Source organism: Echiichthys vipera (assembly GCF_963691815.1).
Source record: "Echiichthys vipera genome assembly, chromosome: 12".
NCBI lineage: Eukaryota > Metazoa > Chordata > Actinopteri > Perciformes > Trachinidae > Echiichthys > Echiichthys vipera.
In genome coordinates, this window is record NC_139837.1 from 1,231,782 (window position 1) to 1,254,744 (window position 22,963).

A 22,963-nucleotide genomic window follows, 5' to 3' on the forward strand; every position below is an offset into this window, starting at 1 on the left:
TTGTATCTTTTTGTGGTGGTTTTGTATCTTTTTGTGGTGGTTTTGTATCTTTTTGTGGTGGTTTTGAGTCTTTTTGTGGTGGTTTTGAGTCTTTTTGTGGTGGTTTTGTGTCGTTTTGTGGTGGTTTTGAGTCTTTTTGTGGTGGTTTTGAGTCTTTTTGTGGCGATTTTGTATCTTTTTGTGGTGGTTTTGCATCTTTTTGTGGTGGTTTTGAGTCTTTTTGTGGTGGTTTTGTATCTTTTTGTGGTGGTTTTGAGTCTTTTTGTGGTGGTTTTGTATCTTTTTGTGGTGGTTTTGAGTCTTTTTGTGGTGGTTTTGTATCTTTTTGTGGTGGTTTTGAGTCTTTTTGTGGTGGTTTTGTATCTTTTTGTGGTGGTTTTTGGTGGTTTTCCATCTGTTCTTGGTGGTTTTCCATCTGTTTGTGGTGGTTTTGTATCTTTTTGTGGCGGTTTTGAGTCTTTTTGTGGAGTTTATTAAAAGAGTGACAGGAAATGCTTGAATGTGACTTTAGTTAAAGCTGCAGAAACCCTGCGTACATTCAAGCACTTTCTCTGGTCACATTTGGATCCATTAACTGATTTAATATTGTTTATGTTTATATAATATCACATGAAATCATCCATGAAGTAGTTTTTTTTCTAGTTTTCATCAGAAATGGCTGTTTTCAGCCTCTGAAACCTGCAAATCTGTGATTTTCTCTGTTTGATTTCACATTAAACTGAATATTTTTAACATTTAAAGACATTTTTCACCATGTTTGGATATTTTATACAAGTATTGACTTTGTTAATCCACTGTAATGGACTTAACCATAGTTAGAGAACCCAGAGTTTATCCAAAGCGTGTCCGACTCTCCAGGATTTCTCCGTTAATCGTTCAGACACACACATTTTGTCTCGTTGGCTTATTTGCAGAAAAAGACCCTGGAATGATTTTACGCCGGAGTTGCACTTTAAGCAAATATGCACAAGAGCTTACTAAGCTAACTTACTGTTAAAAAGTAATAACGATGAAAAGATTATTAATAAATGACGTCAAAGAGCTGCTGACTTCATGAAAACACAGCAGAACATATTAACACGATGCATCACCGCACTGCATGAAGCCCACACAGGGTTTAGTTTCCTCTCAGAGCTTTGTGCAACAACATTCATTCATTCATCTTCAGCCTCTTGTCCCTGTCGGGGTCGTGGGCCCGAACCCAGCTGACATCGGGCGTGAGGCGGGGTCCACCCTGGACAGGACGCCAGTCTATCACAGGACACATAGAGACGAACAGAGACAGACAACCATTCACACCTACGGGTGATTTAGAGTCATCAATGAACCCAACACCTGCACGTCTTTGGACTGTGGGAGGAAACCGGAGAACCCGGAGAAAACCCACGCAGACACGGGGACAACATGCAAACTCCACACAGAAGGGACCCAGCTGGGATTCAAACCAGGAGCCCTCTCGCTGTGAGGCGACAGTGCTAACCAACACACGAGGAAATAAGGAAACATTTACGCATGAGGCCAAATGAATCGGCCTCTTTACTTCGAGTGAAGCCCTAAAAAAGGTTTGTGCAGTGACAGAGTCAGTCTGAGTGTTTCCTCCGCGGCTCCTGGGGACAGAGACGAAGGTCGGAGTCTCCGCGGACCGTCTGAGCGAATCCCAACAGGATGAAAGAACGCGAAGTGCCGCTCTGAATGAGAGTGGAGTCCGTGTGTCAGGCTGCAGCTCAGGTGTGACGGCGTCAGCCTCAGTGGGGCTGGACCGCTCCGTTGGTCAGAGTCAGTTTACTCCACCTCCTTTGACTGAGGAGCTTACGGTTCTGTTGGACCTGCACTCGGACGTCAAACACTTCCTGGATGGCTTTCTTGAAGCAGTGGAAATTGTAGTCGATGAGTCCTGTGAGGGACAGAGAGAAGTCCGTCACAGGTCAGATAATAATACAGTTACAGCGTACAGACGTGGACACGTGTCAGACTTTGGTTCTAACACCACTCAGGCTGAGACGGACACAACAGTGCTGCAGTTTTCAACCTGCGTGCACGTCTTTAAGAGCGCACTCCCACTGTCCCTCCGTCCCGTGCCCCAGGTGGTTTCACGGCTAAAGTCTGGTTCCTTTGACCAGTGTGAGTGCAACCGTACCACGTCTAGGAGCGGCACGCTTGCCGTCCACGGCCCGTTTGGGAGAGGTGGGCTTTAGTAAAGCACGTTTGCACGTGTACGAGCACGAGCGTGCGCACGTGTACGAGCTCGAGGCCTACGCCGGTTCTGAGGTCATTTCCTCTGCGCCTGTTTAGTCATTTTGCATCTTTTTGTGGTGGTTTTGCATCTATTTTTACTCATTTTGCATCTTTTTGTGGTGGTTTTGCATCTATTTTTACTCATTTTGCATCTTTTTATGGTGGTTTTGCATCTATTTTTAGTCATTTTGCATCTTTTTGTGGTGGTTTTGCATCTATTTTTAGTCATTTTGCATCTTTTTGTGGTGGTTTTGCATCTATTTTCAGTCAGTTTGTATCTTTTTGTGGTGGTTTTGTATTTTTTTATGGTGGTTTTGCATCTATTTTTTGTCATTTTGCATTTTTTGTGGTACTGAGGTTTATTCTGGATACAGATATGGAGTTCACCTCAGCTGTACGGTGCTAGAAAAGAAAGAAAAAGCACCTGTAAATGCTTGTAAAGTGCTTTGTTGTGTGTGTAGGGACTCTTCTCATGCTGCTGCAGAGGTTTGCTGTTATTTTCAGCAGCGTTAGTGGTTAAAAAAGACCTTTGAATGCCTTCACCATGCTGCCCCGAGCTAATCACTGTTTTGGGGAAGAACAAAAACAGACAAACTTGGACCGCATTAGCGCGATTTTACAGTTGTTATGGCAACCAGCAAGAGAGGAAAACGAGCTGTTGTGACGCTCGGGAAGGATCCTGCTTTACTTTCCTCCTTTTCCAAATCAAACCAACGGATCAAACCTGGATAAACACCGAAGCAAACGACCTGCAGCTCCATACTGAGAAACCATGAGACACAGAAGTCTGCTTTATTTTTGACAAAGCTCCACGAGTCTCCACTTTACATGGCAATAACTAAGATTAATCACAAAGCGTGCAGCTCATAAGCTTGTTCTTTAAAGCGTTTGTCAGCACTAATGATGACAGAGACAGAGACAGAAGCTAAAGGTAAAAGGAGGTTGTCAGGTTAAAACAACCTAAAACACCCGAAACTTAACAAAAGAGAGAAAGACAAGAGTTATTTTACTTGCAAGGAGAACGGACAGAGATGCGCTCAGTTACAAATCTCCTACCGCTCTGAAGCACACACTGCCGAGCGCATTCATTTTATTGGCTTTTGGTGTGGTTACAATGTTAACAATGAATTACCATTCTTAAGGTGAGGGTCACACAACTGCAACTCAAGACATATCCTGTCCTTAATCAGTTGAGCAGGGTCGGTGTTTTCACAGACCCCCCTTTTGGTGACTCATTAACAGTCACGCTTATCTGATTTCCTTGACCTGCATCCACTCAGCACGAATTGGCTACACACACACCAAGTAATGTTAGTTTAAATGTAAAGATAATTGGAGTAAATATGGGATTACTTTATGTACAATTATTCTAACAGAGGTACAATTAGAAAGGTCGGAGGCTTAGAAGCTGCGACGCACTCACAAACATTTCTCTTCAGACACGAGGCTGAGAAAGAGAGACGGTCTCCATGGTGACTTTTAATGTCAGAGGGGAGAAAACGCTCCCGTTGTCAGTCATCGAGCACAAAGTCGACTTTACAACCAAAGGGAAAATAAGGACAAAACGCAGCATGAAGGAACCGCATGAGCACTACTCAGTGTGCAAACAGAAAAGGATTGAATTGAATAACAGATGATGATGAGACGCAGCAATAACCAGCTTCTTTTCATATTTGAATGATTGCATTCATTCATGAACATCCAGCAGACGTTTACATAAACCATGTGAGCAAATAAGGACGCAAATCAAACTGAGACACAACTGAAACGTATTGTCACGTGTGATGACGGAGAATACACGGAGGAGGGGACCCAAATGCAGGAGACGCTATTAACAAATGTAATAAACCTTATTTACAAAAGGTGCTTTAAACACAAAGGTAACAACACGAAGAGAACTGATACAAAGTGACACGATGAACGGACACAAGAGGAACAGGTACGCAGGGAGATATCAGGGTATGTTGAGGGTATGATCCGGCACCGAGTGAGGCTCAGTACCGGGTTCATATACAGAGAGGCAGGTGATCAATGCTTACAAGGATCACCTGCCAGGAAAACGAGCTCACACCAGAAAGATTATTTACTGTAAATGTTCTGACCTTTTCTCTCAAAACTCTCCTTGCGGACGAAACAGACGATGGCGAGGAATTTGGTGACCTCCTTCAGGTACATGACCGTAGTGTTGTTAAGGTGGATGATGGCCATCGAGTCCTGGTCGTAGGGTAAACCGGCTTCGCTGTCTGTCAGACTGACGAGAGGAGACAGAAACACACGCAAACAATGAATCATCGGAAACAGGGACGGAGCTAAGGAGATGTTCCAGGAAACATTCATGGGCAAATAGACAAAGAATGGATTACAGACGCTGATAGCAGCATGAATGGCACGTTACTGTCAGACCTGGGCAGGATTGACGACTCAGATACGGAGGTACGCAGGTCAAGCTGGTGTTTATTCACTACGGTATTTTCTTCACTATAAGTTTCACCTAAAAACCTTCAAATGTCTCCAAAGCCGACAGTGCTCCTTATAACCCGGTGCTCCTTATATATGGACCAATATTGAGCCACAACAGGTCTCAACTACGGTGAGCAGCCGCCGACTCTATTTTCCCCGTAGAAGAAGTAACGTGCGGTACCGCTACCAGATCGAGGCCTCGGTCTCGGCGACAGCTAGCAGTCCCCAGATCGAGGCCTTGGTCTCGGCGACAGCTAGCAGTCCCCAGATGAAGCCTCGGTCTCGGCGACAGCTAGCAGTCCCCAGATCAAGCCCCAAGATGAAGCCTCGGACTCGGCGACAGCTAGCAGTCCCCAGATCAAGCCTCGGTCTCGCCGACAGCTAGCAGTCCCCAGATCGAGGCCTTGGTCTCGGCGACAGCTAGCAGTCCCGAGATCGAGGCCTCGGTCTCCCCAGATCGAGGCCCCGGTCTAGGCAACAGCTAGCAGTCCCCAGATCGAGGCCTCGATCTCGGGGACAGCTAGCTGTCGCCAGATCAAGCCTCGGTGACAGCTAGCAGTCCCCTGATCAAGCCTCGGACTCGGCTTCCTTAGATCGAGGACTGCTAGCTGTTGCCGAGACGGAGGCTTTGATGGAGGTTCTTCTCAAGGGAAGAAGAGTTGACTTCTCTTGTCCCACATCCGCCTCTTTAAGCTGCAGAAGGTGATTAGTGGAATCAGAACCACGCCTTCCAGCTCCAGACACACAAACACTGAGAGGGAAGACACATGCAGGGAAGAACAGACAGAGGGAGACAAACACAAGCGCCATTGGAGAAGGGCAGGACTGACAGGACAGGGATCCTGACAGAAAACGATTCTTAAAGGGTGCACTCCCACTGTGCCTCCGTACCGTGCCCCAGCACGTTTCACGGCTAAAGTCTGATTCCTTTGACCAGTGTGAGTGCAACCGTACCACGTCTAGGAGCGGCACGCTTGCCGTCCACGGCCCGTTTGGGAGAGGTGGGCTTTAGTAGAGCAAGTTTGCACTTCCAGGTTGCCGATTTTCCTGTGATGGACTATCGGCCCGTTACGACTTATTTCCCGATCCTAACCAAGTGTTTTCATACCTGACGCTAACCGTCACCTTTAAGTGGCTAAAATCACGTTACGTTGTTTTTTGTGCGTTTTGGCACTTCCACTTCAGCGTACTCCGTCCTTCGGTCCGTCATCTTGTTTATTTCATAGGAATTTCTACCTACGGATTTTGGTGCATAACTCCGAGGAGGAGCAGAGACATCCCTGACGGAGAGGAACCACCCTCAGGATACCTGGAATTTAAGATCCCAGCGTCTCAGTGCGGTCGGTGTTTCCAAACTCTCAACTGTAAAAGTAAATGGCACACTCTGATGCTGAGAACACTCTTCATAAACACACTTAATTACCACCATCAGCTCTGCCAAAAACGTCTCTGCGACTGTGTGCTGCTGCTACAGTTGTGCTGACCTTTGTGAATTTGACTGTTTTTGCATATTTGCTCATTCAAATACATGCAAATAGCACAGGAGCACTGAGACGCCGCTTGCTTGGCAGTGCAGCGGGGCATTTCACCCTCTGCGAGTGCTGTGAGAATCACAATGCCTGTTTCTTTGTTTGTCAGTGTGCTCGGCAGCACGCAGACCTCTGGTCTTAGTATTCAGCCGCGTGCATTTTGAGATGCTAAGAAGGAAAGTGGAAGGAGAAGAGACAGAGATGGGAACAGGAGCAGGACACAGAGTGATTTTGATTTCCTCTTGTAATGAATTTCACTAAAACGCCAAAAGAAACACAAGAAAACATTATTTTCTTCGTTCCACCTGATGAATACAAATGTCCTGGTTCATATTTTTGGGTTTCTTTCTCTTTTTGAGTCACAGGAGACTTCTTATTCTGCAGGATGCAAACGCAGACCCACTGCAACACCCAAAAGACGAATGAGGGCGCATTCCCACTGTTCCTCCGCACCGTGTCCCAGCACGCTCCACGGCTAAAGTCTGGTTCCTTTGACCAGTGTGAGTGCAACCGTACCACGTCTAGGAGCGGCACGCTTGCCGTCCACGGCCCGTTTGGGAGAGGTGGGCTTTAGTAGAGCAAGTTTGCACTTCCAGGTTGCCGATTTTCCTGTGATGGACTATCGGCCCGTTACGACTTATTTCCCGATCCTAACCAAGTGTTTTCATACCTGACGCTAACCGTCACCTTTAAGTGGCTAAAATCACGTTACGTTGTTTTTTGTGCGTTTTGGCACTTCCACTTCAGCGTACTCCGTCCTTCGGTCCGTCATCTTGTTTATTTCATAGGAATTTCTACCTACGGATTTTGGTGCATAACTCCGAGGAGGAGCAGAGACATCCCTGACGGAGAGGAACCACCCTCAGGATACCTGGAATTTAAGATCCCAGCGTCTCAGTGCGGTCGGTGTTTCCAAACTCTCAACTGTAAAAGTAAATGGCACACTCTGATGCTGAGAACACTCTTCATAAACACACTTAATTACCACCATCAGCTCTGCCAAAAACGTCTCTGCGACTGTGTGCTGCTGCTACAGTTGTGCTGACCTTTGTGAATTTGACTGTTTTTGCATATTTGCTCATTCAAATACATGCAAATAGCACAGGAGCACTGAGACGCCGCTTGCTTGGCAGTGCAGCGGGGCATTTCACCCTCTGCGAGTGCTGTGAGAATCACAATGCCTGTTTCTTTGTTTGTCAGTGTGCTCGGCAGCACGCAGACCTCTGGTCTTAGTATTCAGCCGCGTGCATTTTGAGATGCTAAGAAGGAAAGTGGAAGGAGAAGAGACAGAGATGGGAACAGGAGCAGGACACAGAGTGATTTTGATTTCCTCTTGTAATGAATTTCACTAAAACGCCAAAAGAAACACAAGAAAACATTATTTTCTTCGTTCCACCTGATGAATACAAATGTCCTGGTTCATATTTTTGGGTTTCTTTCTCTTTTTGAGTCACAGGAGACTTCTTATTCTGCAGGATGCAAACGCAGACCCACTGCAACACCCAAAAGACGAATGAGGGCGCATTCCCACTGTTCCTCCGCACCGTGTCCCAGCACGCTCCACGGCTAAAGTCTGGTTCCTTTGACCAGTGTGAGTGCAACCGTACCACGTCTAGGAGCGGCACGCTTGCCGTCCACGGCCCGTTTGGGAGAGGTGGGCTTTAGTAAAGCACGTTTGCACGTGTACGAGCACGAGCGTGCGCACGTGTACGAGCACGAGGCCTACGGTGGTTCTGAGGTCATTTCCTGTGCGCCTGTTGGGACGTAGAAAAAAGAAGGAGGGACCATGCGCATCGACGCTTCCCGTCGCTGAGTTTATCTAATTGTATTTGTTCTTTTTCTCCGTAGTTTCCCGTGTTCCTGTTTCCTCGACCGTCTCATTCTTTGTATTGCCTGTTTTTCCTTGTAGTGTTTTGCGTTTTGTTATTAGTTATCATTAAAAGTTTGTTTGTACTTTTACTCCGTGTCCGTGTCTGCATTGGGTCCACCCGTTTTTGTGTGTTATCTCTGAACCGTTCATGACAATTTGTTTCTGTCCGTAGTTTCCCCGTTCCTGTTTCCTTTGACCGTCTAGTCTTAGTATTTCTGTTTCCCTGTAGCTGTTTCAGGTTTGTTTGTCGTTTATATTAAACCTTTTACGCCGTGTCCGTGTCTGCATTTGGGTCCAGCTTCCCAGTGTTATATCCCCGCACCGTTCATGACAGAATGCCTTACAACTACTCATCTCATCTCATCTCATCTTTAGCCTCTGGTCCTGGATCAGGTCTCGGGGGCAGCAGCTCCAGCAGGGGACCCCAAACTTCCCTTTCCCGGGCCACATTAACCAGCTCTAACTGGGGGATCCTGAGGCGTTCCCAGGCCAGTGTGGAGATCTAATCTCTCCACCTGGTCCTGGGTCTTCCCCGAGGCCTCCTCCCAGCTGGACGTGCCTGGAACACCTCCCTAGGGAGGCGCCCAGGGTTCATCCTTACCAGATGATCCTGAACCACCTCAACTGGCTCCTTTCAATGCAAAGGAGCAGCGGCTCTACTCCGAGTTCCTCACGGATGCTGAACTTCTCCCCCTCTCTCTAAGGGAGACTCCAGACCCCCTCCTGAGGAAACACAGTTCACACGCTTGGACCTGGACCTGGTTCTTTGGGTCCTGACCTGGACCTGGTTCTTTGGGTCCTGACCTGGACCTGGTTCTTTGGGTCCTGACCTGGACCTGGTTCTTTGGGTCCTGACCTGGACCTGGTTCTTTGGGTCCTGACCTGGACCTGGTTCTTTGGGTCCTGACCCAGCTTTCAGGACCACAGGTGAGGGTAGGAACCAGGACTGAGGGTAGATCCAGAGCTTTGCCTTCCTCAGTTCTCTGTTCATCACAACGGTGCGGTAGAGCGACTGCAGCTCCGCCCCCGCTGCTCTATCGTCCCCTCACTCGTGAACCAGATCCCGAGGGACCTTAACTCCTTCACTTGGGGTAAGGACTCATTCCCTACCTGGAGTTACAATCCACCGGTTTCCTGCTGAGAGCCAACTTCTCTGTGTGGTTATTGTACTTATTGGAAGTCGCTTTGGACAAAAGCATCAGCTAAATTAAATGTAACGTAACGAGGGCTAAAAATTGTCTGAAGAGCTCCAACAGGCACCACTATTGGGAGTTTAATGAAATGTGAACTAATTCATGTCGTCAAAGAGAAAAAGAATAATTTAATTTCCCTGACAAAAGAATTGGCAAAGGGATATTTGAGCCGCATCGGAGCTTCCTAAGTGTGCAGCGTGCCAGGTCTCTCCCCAGAGCGGCGTCCATTAATGAAATGACTCCTTTAACCAAAGCCTCTAATGAAGGATCACACCCCAGCTGCTCTGTCATGATAACGATGGCAGCCACCGCCACCTCTACATCTATCTGTGGGTTCAGATGAGCACCTCCACACACATCATTGGGGCTACTTAGTGAGCTAAATGGTTTGTTTTATACAACGACATAAAATCAATATGATCTGCAAACATCTGGCGTCCACAGCAGAATCAGCCGGGTCCTGTTTGTGCCCTCGGGTCTACATTCGCCAACGCAGCTGTGACGGGTTAAAGATTCACACACCTCGGGCAAAGTGTGGCCTAGTTCAGTTTAAACCCCGGGCAGTGATGAGACACACACACACACACACACACACACACACACACGCACGCTTCACCCTATTACCTCGACAACAAACACGGGTCAAACGTGGATCACCTGGCTCAGGGGAGGAATCGTGACCATTAATAATTCAGCTTGTGTGGTTCTGTGTGTGTCCCGACCAATGTCACCGAAAATGTCCAGGCTTCTTTATTAGATTCTGTCTAAAAATGTGTGAAAAATCCATTTTTCTGTGTTATTCTCAAACATGTGCATTTGAGAAATGTCCAGTTCAGTGGCGTGGACACTTAAGCACACGTTTAGGCTCCAAGATGACACTTAAGTACATGTCTTGGCTCCTAGAGGACACTTTAACACACGTTTATGCTCCTAGAGGACACTTTAACACACGTTTATGCTCCTAGAGGACACTTTAAGGCTCCTAGAGGACACTTTAAGGCTCCTAGAGGACACTTTAACACACGTTTAGGCTCCTAGAGGACACTTTAAGGCTCCTAGAGGACACTTTAAGGCTCCTAGAGGACACTTTAGCACACGTTTATGCTCCTAGATGACACTTAAGTACATGTCTTGGCTCCTAGAGGACACTTTAACACACGTTTTGGCTCCTAGAGGACACTTTAAGGCTCCTAGAGGACACTTAAGCACACGTTTTGGCTCCTAGAGGACACTTTAACACACGTTTTGGCTCCTAGAGGCCACTTTAGCACACGTTTATGCTCCTAGAGGACACTTTAACACACGTTTATGCTCCTAGAGGACACTTTAACACACGTTTATGCTCCTAGAGGACACTTTAGCACACGTTTTGGCTCCTAGAGGGAGTTCATTTCAATGTACTTGATATTTCACACATCATGGTCAATTTATTACCCATATCTGCTGCATTTTTTTCTGTGATTGCATGAATTGCACTAATGACCCTCTGTGTTTGCAGTAAAGGGTCAGAACCATAGACTGTTTAAACACAGATGTAGCGTCTCCGTCTGGGTCCGTTCTCTCACCTTGATCCAGTCGTCCTCGCCTACAGGAGTCTCCATCTTGTCAGACTTTGACTCCGCCTCATTTCCTCTTACCAAAAAAGGGCATGTATGTGACGTTGGGGGGAGGGGCGTACGTCCATCTGGCTGACGTTTACCTCCGAGGAGAAGTGAGGGCCAGAGGCTAGCTGTCACTCAAGAGGCCACGCCCCTAATGATTCATAAACTTTAACCTCCAATCAAATAAAAACTAGCCCCTCCCCCTCAGTGTTGTCATGGAGATCTGATCTAAACACACAGACTAGAATGTTCTTTTGTCCTTAAACAGGTTTAATGATGCTGTGTAAACGGCCTGTTTAACATGGGGCTCAATGAGAAACTGCTCTGTTATGAAACCTGCCCCTAGTGGACACTCAGAGAACTGACGCTGACGGAGCTTCCTGATTGGATCAAACAGGAAGGAAGCTGTGGGCGGGGCTTGGTTAGAAATCGACGGCTCCTTTCCTCGACATGTTTCCTTCATTTTCTCCTGGTCTATTATTTTTTCACTCGTCAGGTTCGTTTGCTCCTTTGCTTCCACGCTTCTCTCGTATAACTGCTGTCGCTGTTACACCTCAGGCCAACGTGTTTCCTTAACGCACCTGTCGATGTGGAACGCTTCTGATTGATTCATGAAAATTTTGTCCTTATCCAAGTGCGTATGTTCAGACAGGAATGTCTACGCGTTAGTGAACGAGGCCCGTTGCCGTGGTCCAGGTGAAGCATGCACAGTCATTCTCAGGCACAGAGTGAACAGACACACTGGATATAACAGTAGTGCAGAGCTGATAGTGAAGTAAAGCCCACTGCACGCTCTCTATACCCCTGATCCCCCAGCAGATCCTCTCCGGTACGCTCCGTACTCTCACTTCAATTATCGCTCCAGCAGGGAGCTTAATTAGGAGCTAATCTAAACTTGCATCAAGGCGTGAAACCAGAAACATCCTTCAGTGTGTCGTACGTGTTTGATAGGGGTCGTCACATGTGCAGTGGTGCGATGGAAGCACAAAAACACAAACTAGGTAAACTAGGTAGACTGTACCTTCATGCTCGTACACGTGCAAACGTGCTTTACAAAAGCCCACCTCTCCCAACCGCGCCGCTCCTAGAAGCTAGAACTAGACTTTAGCCGTCCACGGTACGGATGGACAGTGTGGGTGCGCCCTAAGTTTGAGTGCTGTTCATGAATACAATCTGATTTAAAATACAAAGAATCTCAAGACGTAAAGCTACGCCGTGTCTGTGTGAGTGTGAGAACGAGGTGATTGGTGGTGGAATTGTCTGCGATGCACGAGGCACCAGGGAAAACCTGTCCTGGGGAATCAAACCGGTCTGAACTTGATCTCTCCTGCATGTGACCGACTCTGTGTGATTAAGCGGGAGGCAGCTGACTTCCCAACTCCCCTCATCTCCAGACTCTAACAAGAACCGAGGTGGTAACAAGAAAAGCACCAGGTACCGCGAACTATCCGCAATGTCTGCTAATGGAAAACCAGAGCAGAGCGCGTCCGGCTGAGTGGAGCCGCGCTGTACCGCGCTGTACCGCGCTGTACCGCGCTGTACCGCGCTGTACCTCGCTATGGAATCACACTGCGAGATGCCGTCTCCACAGATGTATCAGGGACATTCACGTGCAGTACATGTACATTTTTTACCCATAACTCACTCTGTCTAAGGCAGATGTGTGTAAAATCTGCAGGTCTTGTCAGTGGTTTCTGTCTCGACGAGTCTCTGCAGCTGAAAGCGGCGTTGAGTGATCGGCCTTGATCACGCCGCAGACTTCCAGCTCTCGTTCTTGCCTCATTGTTCATTCATCATGTCACTTGTCTCCTCTCCCCACAGGGTGACATTAATTAGATTGTCTGAGAGACAGCTCTGTCTCCGGCTCGATCAAATACATAAAAGATCCGTCTGTAGAAGTTTCACATACCCAAAAACAGAACACACATGAAAGTGTGTGTGTGTGTGTGTGTGTGTGTGTGTGTGTGTGTGTGTGTGTGTGTGTGTGTGTGTGTGTGTGTGTGTGTGTGTGTGTGTGTGTGTGTGTGTGTGTGTGTGTGTGTGTGTGTGCAAACGCCCATGTTAAACAGCATCATTATGTTTAGCTCATATCTCCATGACAACACTGGAAATTATACTCTCATCTTTCATCTCTCATCTTCATCCGCATTCGCTTATCCAGGATCAGGTCGCGGGGGCAGCAGCTCCAGCAGGGGACCCCAAACTTCCCTTTCCCGGGCCACATTAACCAGCTCTAACTGGGGGATCCTGAGGTGTTCCCAGGCCAGTGTGGAGATCTAATCTCTCCACCTGGTCCTGGGTCTTCCCCGAGGCCTCCTCCCAGCTGGACGTGCCTGGAACACCTCCCTAGGGAGGCGCCCAGGGTTCATCCTTACCAGATGATCCTGAACCACCTCAACTGGCTCCTTTCAACACAAAGGAGCAGCGGCTCTACTCCGAGTTCCTCACGGATGCTGAACTTCTCCCCCTCTCTCTAAGGGAGACTCCAGACCCCCTCCTGAGAAATTATACTTTTTAATGTATTCGTAGAAATATGGACTTTACCACGACTATAAGGTGCTGGAAAATGGACTTTGTGTGTCAAAAAATGCTTGAAATTGACCGTGGAAGAAGATGAACCAACCCTGGGGAGCTCCGTCAGCGTCAGTTCTCTGAGTGTCCACTAGGGGCAGGTTTCATAACAGAGCAGTTTCTCATTGAGCCCCATGTTAAACAGGCCGTTTACACAGCATCATTAAACCTGTTTAAGGACAAAAGAACATTCTAGTCTGTGTGTTTAGCTCAGATCTCCATGGCAACACTGAGGGGGAGGGGCTAGTTTTTATTTTATTGGAGGTTAAAGTTTATGAATCATTAGGGGCGTGGCCTCTTGAGTGACAGCTAGCCTCTGGCCCTCACTTCTCCTCGGAGGTAAACGTCAGCCAGATGGACGTACGCCCCTCCCCCCAACGTCACATACATGCCCTTTTTTGGTCAGAGGAAATGAGGTGGAGTCAAAGTCTGACAAGATGGAGACTCCCGTAGGCGAGGACGATTGGATCGAGGTTAGAGAACGGACCCCGACGGAGACGCTACGTCCATTTTTTATACAGTCTTTGAGGTCAACATAGTATCTTTAGCTAATAGCGTTAGCCTACCTCCGCTCGGTCTTATTATTTTTTATACAGTGTGTGGTTATGACATTACAGAACCTGTTATGGTTCGTACAGAGTGTGTATTGACTTACCCATAGATGCAGGAGATGTCAATGACCACATCGATCATGTCACAACACAGTTCATACGTCTGCATATCCACCGGGCTGCTGTCTGTGGCGATGTAAATCTTACTGACCACATCGAACAGGAAGGCCTTCTCAATGCCCGAGTTCTGGAAACAAAGGCAGAGACAGAGGAAAGCGTCACTGACGGCAAAGCATTCATATCAACACAACTAAGCTCTAGTGGCCGTTAAGAGCTTTGAGTGACTAAGATTACACGCAGCTGGTCGGGGGAGGCACCAACGTTTCAAGAGAGCCTCAAAATCTTTTAAGAACAGAGACTAAGAGCGCCCTCCCACTGTGCCTCCGTCCCGTGCCCCGTGCTTTAGGGTCCTTGTCCCCCCCTCCAGGCCCGTTTGTACTCACACTACCTGGGCCTCGGAGAATGCTTCTTGCTGCCTATACGTCATCACGCCGTAACACGTCACACGCATTGATGACGTCATGGCGATGCGTGGCTTTGTTTCCAGATCTTTCCGTAGACCTCGGAGTTTTTGTGCGTCTTGTCGACTGTTTTTGAATCTTTTCATCAACCAAATCTGCAGTAAACACTCCACCTCCGCATCACACCAACGTGAACCTTTCACCCCCATTGTTTGAAATGCCCGCGCATGGTCCCTCCTTCTTTTTTCTACGTCCCAACAGGCGCACAGGAAATGACCTCAGAACCGCCGTAGGCCTCGTGCTCGTACACGTGCGCACGCTCGTGCTCGTACACGTGCAAACGTGCTTTACTAAAGCCCACCTCTCCCAAACGGGCCGTGGACGGCAAGCGTGCCGCTCCTAGACGCGGTACGCTTGCACTCACACTGGTCAAAGGAACCAGACTTTCTTAGGTACGGATGAACAGTGTGAGTGCGCCCTAACTGTCAAGATCCGGTACCTCCTCGCTTCCTTTTGTGTGTGTTTGTCCAGGAGCAGGTCGGCGTGGTTCCACCTCAGCTGCAACAAGTTACGCTGATCACCTGCAGGAGTATAAGAAGCCGGAGGTGACAGGCGAGCAGCGCCGGACCGTTGTTCTCACTTGGTAAACGCTTCGTTGGTTGGCTCCTGTTTCTCCCCGTACTTATCGCTCCATGTTATTTGTTGTTATTGTTCTTTGTTTCCCTCCGTAATTTCCTCGTTCCTGTTTCTCTCGACCGTCTCGTCTTCAGTGTCCTTGTTCCCCTGTAATTATTCCCGTTTCTGTTGTTTATATTAAATATTTGTTTGTACTTTTACTCCGTGTTCGTGTCCGTGTCCGTGTCTGCATCTGGTTCCAGTCTCTCAGTATTACATCCTCGCACCGTTCATGACACTAACTGAGACATTCAACAGAAGAATATTGCGAAGCCGGTGGGATGAGGAACTCATTTCCTGTCTGCCCTGGTGGTGTCATGTTCTGTCTTGTCTGGATGTATGTCTACGCATGGGATAGCGGGGAACGTAATTTCGATTCCTTTGTATGTATAACACATGTGAAGTATTGACAATAAAACTGACTTGACTTGACTTGACTTTTGTATCTAATCGCAAAATATTTTTCTGCAGAAGAAAAATAAACTTGAGGCGTAAAGAGCAAGCAGCTGTGGCCGTCTGTGAGTAAGTTTGACTCCAGCGTCAAAGAGAAATAAATCTATAAATATCTTTGTTACTGATTAAGAGAGAAACCGAGCACACCACTGATTTGATCCACACTCACGCCTACAGATGTAGAAATATCTCAGACATGATGTGATTTACACCTCTGCTTCCCCACCTCCTGCAGACCTAAGAGCATTAGAGCACGTTCACTTTGAGCTTTTGTCTCAGTAGGAGATGCAAAGAACCCAGGAGACGAGAACGAGTGTTTGAAGTCAGTGGTAAACTTCACCAGGTCCAGTTTCTGCAGTGAAAGGCGTCAGAACCAACGGTCATCACTCACCAAATGCAGCTAAAATTGACAAATGTGGTTCAAAATTAAAGGTAGGTTCGAATTAAAAAAGGGATTTTGCATCACTAAGACAGGTAGGACAGTCAAGCATGGTTGGTAGGGCTGAATATGCCGTCTCTACTTACCGTTCTACGTCTTTAGGAATAACAACCTCCACCTACACCAGGGGCGGGCACTTCTGGTCCTGGAGAGCCACTGTCCTGCATGTTTTAGGTTCCTCCCTACCCTAACACGCCTGAGTCTAACACGCCTGAGTCTGACACACCTGAGTCTGACACACCTGAGTCTAACACGCCCGAGTCTGACACACCCGAGTCTGACACACCCGAGTCTAACACACCCGAGTGTAACACACCTGAGTCTGACACACCTGAGTCTAACACACCTGAGCCTGACACACCTGAGTCTAACACACACCTGAGTCTGACACACCTGAGTCTAACACACCTGAGTCTGACACACCTGAGTCTAACACACCTGAGTCTAACACACACCTGAGTCTGACACACCCGAGTCTGACACACCCGAGTCTGACACACACCTGAGTCTGACACGCCTGAGTCTAACACACACCTGAGTCTAACACTCACCTGAGTCTGACACACCTGAGTCTGACACACACCTGAGTCTAACACACACCTGAGTCTGACACACCTGAGTCTGACACACCCGAGTCTAACACACCCGAGTCTGACACACCTGAGTCTGACACACCTGAGTCTGACACACACCTGAGTCTAACACACACTTGAGTCTGACACACCTGAGTCTAACACACCTGAGTCTGACACACCTGAGTCTGACACACACCTGAGTCTAACACACACCTGAGTCTGACACACCTGAGTCTGACACACCCGAGTCTAACACACCCGAGTCTGACACACCTGAGTCTGACACACACCTGAGTCTGACACACCTGAGTCCGACACACCCGAGTCTAACACACCCGAGTCTGACACACCCGAGTCTAACACACCTGAGTCTAACACACCTGAGTCTAACACACACCTGAGTCTGACACACCTGAGTCTGACACACCCGAGTCTAACACACCTGAGTCTGACACACCCGAGTCTGACACACCTGAGTCTAACACACCTGAGTCTGACACACCTGAGTCTAACACACATGAGTCTGACACACCTGAGTCTGACACACACCTGAGTCTAACACACACCTGAGTCTAACACACCTGAGTCTGACACACCCGAGTCTAACACACCTGAGTCTAACACACCTGAGTCTAACACACCCGAGTCTGACGCACCGGAGTCTAACACACACCTGAGTCTGACACACTTTGAGTCTGACACACCCGGGTCTGACACACCCGAGTCTGACACACCCGAGTCTGACACACCCGAGTCTAACAGACCTGAGTCTGACACACCTGAGTCTGACACACCTGAGTCTAACACACCTGAGTCTGACACACCTGAGTCTAACAATAATCAAACTGTGACGAGCTTCAGCTGCTTAATAACAAGCAGATCATTAGAATCAGGTGTGTTAGACTCAGGTGTGTCAGACTCAGGTGTGTCAGACTCAGGTGTGTTAGACTCAGGTGTGTCAGACTCAGGTGTGTTAGACTCAGGTGTGTTAGACTCAGGTGTGTGTTGGACTCAGGTGTGTTAGAGCAGAGAGAAACCTAAAACATGCAGGACAGTGGTCGTCCAGGACCGGTTTACCCCCCCCTGACCAAAACCAAGTCTGTGGAGTTGCAGAAGGCACCTGCTACTCTGCAGCGAAAGCTAAATCACTACCTAATGAGAGGACGTTCAGTGTATTTGTGTCTGATGGAAACATGTTGGGTGTAGGACCGGGGAAAGACTGAACCCAAAGTGTGTAAAGAAGCCAGTTAAGGGTCCTAGTTTAGGGGATTATCTGCAGCACGGCTACGTGGCGTAACCCCCTCCTCACGTGCACTTGTGTCCGTGGACGACCGGCCTTTTTGAATGAATCTGTGTCACAGACTGAACGCTGTGAAGACGCTGTGGGAAATTACAACAAACAAGCATTTCTCACTATTGTTTTCCATGTTATAGAAAAAAATGACTCATCAAATAAAGGATTTAATCTGCAGATGAATCATCAATCTAAGTATAAAGGTGCTGTCTTCGTCCGTCATAAGGCCGAGCTTCTTGCCAAGCACTTAAAATATTGCTAATATTAAAAAGTCTATTTTTGCAAGACATTAAAAAGACATTGTACAGTTACAATAACTATCTGTGGCGTCACACATAATCTATAATGGTATCAAGTGACACTATCAACTTGGAGATGGCTTTAAGGCCAGTGAATGACTAGATGCTGTTATAGCTCATTAGCATTTAAGCTAATGTAACGGCAGCTGGACAGACAGTGAACAACATGGACAAAGACTGAAACAAGCACAAATAAGAATATTACCTAGAGACTGGAATAAGATCTCATCTGAAAGTTGAATGTACTGTATTTGCAGATGTTTTATTTAGTATGACATGCATAATATAAACGTTGCTCCGGCAAAACAGCTGAAAGTTGGAGAATCAGTGAAAGTTGTGGGATTCTTGGTTTGTTTGGTGGCCACAGGCACGAAGCATCAGTGATGAAGGATGAAATTCAATAACATGTGTATATGAAAATCAACTGTGGCACCCGATCTGCATTCTGCAGTGAGGGCATTTTAGGGCGCACTCCCACTGTTCCTCCCTACCGTGCCCCAGCACGTGTCACGGGTAAAGTCTGGTTCCTTTGACCAGTGTGAGTGCAACCGTACCACGTCTAGGAGCGGCACGTTTGCCGTCCACGGCCCGTTTGGGAGAGGTGGGCTTTAGTAAAGCACGTTTGCACGTGTACGAGCACGAGCGTGCGCACATGTACGAGCACGAGCGTGCGCACGTGTACGAGCACGAGGCCTACGCGGTTCTGAGGTCATTTCCTGTGCGCCTGTTGGGACGTAGAAAAAAGAAGGAGGGACCATGCGCGGACATTTCAAACAATGGCGGTGAAAGGTTCACGTTGGTGTGATGCGGAGGTGGAGTGTTTACTGCAGATTTGGTCGATGAAAAGATTCAAAAACAGTCGACAAGACGCACAAAAACTCCGAGGTCTACGGAAAGATCTGGAAACAAAGCCACGCATCGCCATGACGTCATCAATGCGTGTGACGTGTTACGGCGTGATGACGTATAGGCAGCAAGAAGCATTCTCCGAGGCCCAGGTAGTGTGAGTACAAACGGGCCTGGAGGGGGGGACAAGGACCCTAAAGCACGGGGCGGGGTGCGGACGCACAGTGGGAGGGCGCCCTTAAAGAACAGGAGGAAGAGTAAAGTGTCTGATTCAGCTTCATTATACACTAATGTAAGGTGCACGGTGTCCGTGTCCTGTTGTGTGGTGTCAGCCTGGTTTTGCAGGATCACTCACAGAAATGAAGATGTTGAGCAGGTTCTCCAGCGTGGGAAGCTGTGGAATGAGCTTCTGCACCACTTTACTGAACGCCTCGAATATGGAGTGGTCGTATATGCTGGTTAAGTAGAAGCTGGAGACACCAGGGAGAAAGATCAAGACTCACAATTTCATCTCTCTGAGCTTTGTAAAGATACGGACAGAACACAACAGGCACGATTTAAAGGACAGTGTTATAACTTCCAGTGCAAACGCGTGTTCGGCTGGTGTGAAGTACGCTGGAGACATCGAAGGAGAAGCCTAATGTGCAGATTTAGTTATAGTCGTTTTCAGGGCTGAGTATCTTTGAAAATGTCTCAGGCTCAAACAGGAAGTCAGGACGCCGTGTGCAATATAAATAGAAACAGAATGTGATGATGTGCCAGTTAGGAAAGTTTGCTCTCACCCAGGGAAGTCCTGGGGCCGGGTTTATCAAGAGTCTTAGAGTTCACACTTAAGTCCTGAGAATTTGTGAAATTTAGTCCTACTCACAAACTTAAGAACCTCTAGGAGCATAAACGTGTGCTAAAGTGTCCTCTAGGAGCCAAAACGTGTGCTAAAGTGTCCTCTAGGAGCCAAAACGTGTGTTAAAGTGTCCTCTAGGACCATAAACGTGTGTTAAAGTGCCCTCTAGGAGCATAAACGTGTGCTAAAGTGTCCTCTAGGAGCATAAACGTGTGCTAAAGTGTCCTCTAGGAACATAAACGTGTGTTAAAGTGCCCTCTAGGAGCATAAACGTGTGCTAAAGTGTCCTCTAGGAGCATAAACGTGTGTTAAAGTGCACCCTAGGACCATAAACGTGTGTTAAAGTGTCCTCTAGGAACCAAAACCTGTGCTAAAGTGTCCTCTAGGAGCCAAAACGTGTGCTAAAGTGCCCTCTAGGAGCATAAACACGTGTTAAAGTGTCCTAGGAGCATAAACGTGTGAAAAAGTGTCCTCTAGGAGCCAAAACGTGTGTTAAAGTGTCCTCTAGGAACATAAACGTGTGCTAAAGTGTCCTCTAGGAGCCAAAACGTGTGTTAAAGTGTCCTCTAGGAGCATTAACCTGTGTTAAAGTGTCCTCTAGGAGCATAAACGTGTGTTAAAGTGTCCTCTAGGAGCATAAACGTGTGTTAAAGTGTCCTCTAGGAGCATAAACATGTGCTAAAGTGTCCTCTAGGAGCATAAATGTGTGCTAAAGTGTCCTCACATAAACCTGTGCTAAAGTGTCCTCTAGGAGCATAAACGTGTGCTAAAGTGTCCTCTAGGAGCCAAAACGTGTGTTAAAGTGTCCTCTAGGAGCATAAACGTGTGTTAAAGTGTCCTCTAGGAGCCTAAACGTGTGTTAAAGTGTCCTCTAGGAGCATAAACGTGTGCTAAAGTGTCCTCTAGGAGCATAAACGTGTGTTAAAGTGTCCTCTAGGAGCATAAACGTGTCTTAAAGTGTCCTCTAGGAGCCAAAACATGTGTTAACGTGTCCTCTAGGAGCATAAACGTGTGTTAGTGTCCTCTAGGAGCATAAACGTGTGTTAGTGTCCTCTAGGAGCATAAACGTGTGCTAAAGTGTCATCTAGGAGCATAAACGTGTGTTAAAGTGTCCTCTAGGAGCATAAACCTGTGCTAAAGTGTCCTCTAGGAGCAGAAACGTGTGCTAAAGTGTCCTCTAGGAGCATAAACTTGTGCTAAAGTGTCCTCTAGGAGCCAAAACGTGTGCTAAAGTGTCCTCTAGGAGCATAAACATGTGTTAAAGTGTCCTCTAGGAGCATTAACCTGTGTTAAAGTGTCCTCTAGGAGCATAAACGTGTGTTAAAGTGTCCTCTAGGAGCATTAACGTGTGCTAAAGTGTCCTCTAGGAGCATAAACGTGTGTTAAAGTGTCCTCTAGGAGCATAAACGTGTGCTAAAGTGTCCTCTAGGAGCATAAACATGTGCTAAAGTGTCCTCTAGGAGCATAAACGTGTGCTAAAGTGTCATCTAGGAGCATAAACGTGTGTTAAAGTGTCCTCTAGGAGCATAAACCTGTGCTAAAGTGTCCTCTAGGAGCAGAAACGTGTGCTAAAGTGTCCTCTAGGAGCATAAACTTGTGCTAAAGTGTCCTCTAGGAGCCAAAACGTGTGCTAAAGTGTCCTCTAGGAGCATAAACATGTGTTAAAGTGTCCTCTAGGAGCATTAACCTGTGTTAAAGTGTCCTCTAGGAGCATAAACGTGTGTTAAAGTGTCCTCTAGGAGCATTAACGTGTGCTAAAGTGTCCTCTAGGAGCATAAACGTGTGTTAAAGTGTCCTCTAGGAACATAAACGTGTGTTAAAGTGTCCTCTAGGAGCTTAAACGTGTGCTAAAGTGTCCTCTAGGAGCATAAACGTGTGCTAAAGTGTCCTCTAGGAGCATAAACATGTGCTAAAGTGTCCTCTAGGAGCATAAACGTGTGCTAAAGTGTCCTCTAGGAGCATAAACGTGTGCTAAAGTGAACTGTGAACATTAATGACTCAACATACAAATTGGAAATCAAACAATGAACCCAAAACCAGTCCAACAGCCCACCTCAGGTGTATCCTTTCTTGGCCGGCATCTGCGAGGTCGTCGTTGGCTCGTTTGTGGATGTCCCTCTGCTTCTCGATCTTATGGTCGTCGGACAGGCCGTCCACTTTGTGAATGAACACCTCGAAGTTGATTTCGGGGTTGACTTTGTACGCCCGGGTCACTGTGAGATGCAGTCGGCTCAGAGCTTCCACGTAGTCGTCCTAGCATGACGAAGAGAAGCGTTAGCTGGAAATGTTTTCTCATGGTCTTGTATCATTCATGCATGCTTGTCGGTGACGGGGTCGCGGGGAGGGGGGGGGGGGGGTGCTGGAGCCGATCCCAGCTGACATCGGGCGTGAGGCGGGGTCCACCCTGGACAGGACGCCAGTCTATCACAGGACACATAGAGACGAACAGAGACAGACAACCATTCACACCTACGGGTGATTTAGAGTCATCAATGAACCGAACACCTGCACGTCTTTGGACTGTGGGAGGAAACCGGAGAACCCGGAGAAAACCCACGCAGACACGGGGACAACATGCAAACTCCACACAGAAGGGCCCCAGCAGGGATTCAAACCAGGAACCCTCTTGTTGTGAGGTGACAGTGCTAACCACTATATCACCGTGTGGCCGCAGTTCAGTTGCTAATTTTTAGACTTTGCAACGTCACCCTTGGGCCGGATTGGACCCTTTGGCGGGCCGGTTCTGGCCTCCGTGGACCGTATGTTTGACACCCCTGCACTAGAGGATCCAGAATAATGCAGCACGTAGATCATATTTGTCCTGTATTTGCTTCTCCCTGTAAAACCCTGAATTGAATTTATAAAATCTTCCTTTAAAAAAATGCACAGGTTTGAATTTGGGACGCACTGATTTGATCCCTGGTCACTGCACCAGGACGTTAATGTGCCTGTGGCAAAAGAAATACGTTATTGTGCACAATAAAGTTATTTGTGTCGACACTTGTAAAGG

General features: G+C 47.6%; 1 protein-coding gene across 1 annotated transcript in view; it reads right to left on the reverse strand.

The window, feature by feature from the left end:
* Nucleotides 1–292: 292 nt before the first annotated feature.
* Nucleotides 293–22,963, reverse strand: part of rragd (ras-related GTP binding D) — a 28,914-nt gene continuing 6,243 nt past the window's right edge. The window contains exons 3-7 of the mRNA XM_083923800.1: nt 22,007–22,206; nt 19,468–19,582; nt 14,115–14,257; nt 4,338–4,486; nt 293–1,894 (exon numbers count right to left, since the gene is read on the reverse strand). Coding sequence (XP_083779926.1) covers nt 1,746–1,894; nt 4,338–4,486; nt 14,115–14,257; nt 19,468–19,582; nt 22,007–22,206 — 756 coding nt within the window. The 3' untranslated portion in view covers nt 293–1,745. The remainder of the gene's footprint in view (nt 1,895–4,337; nt 4,487–14,114; nt 14,258–19,467; nt 19,583–22,006; nt 22,207–22,963) is intronic.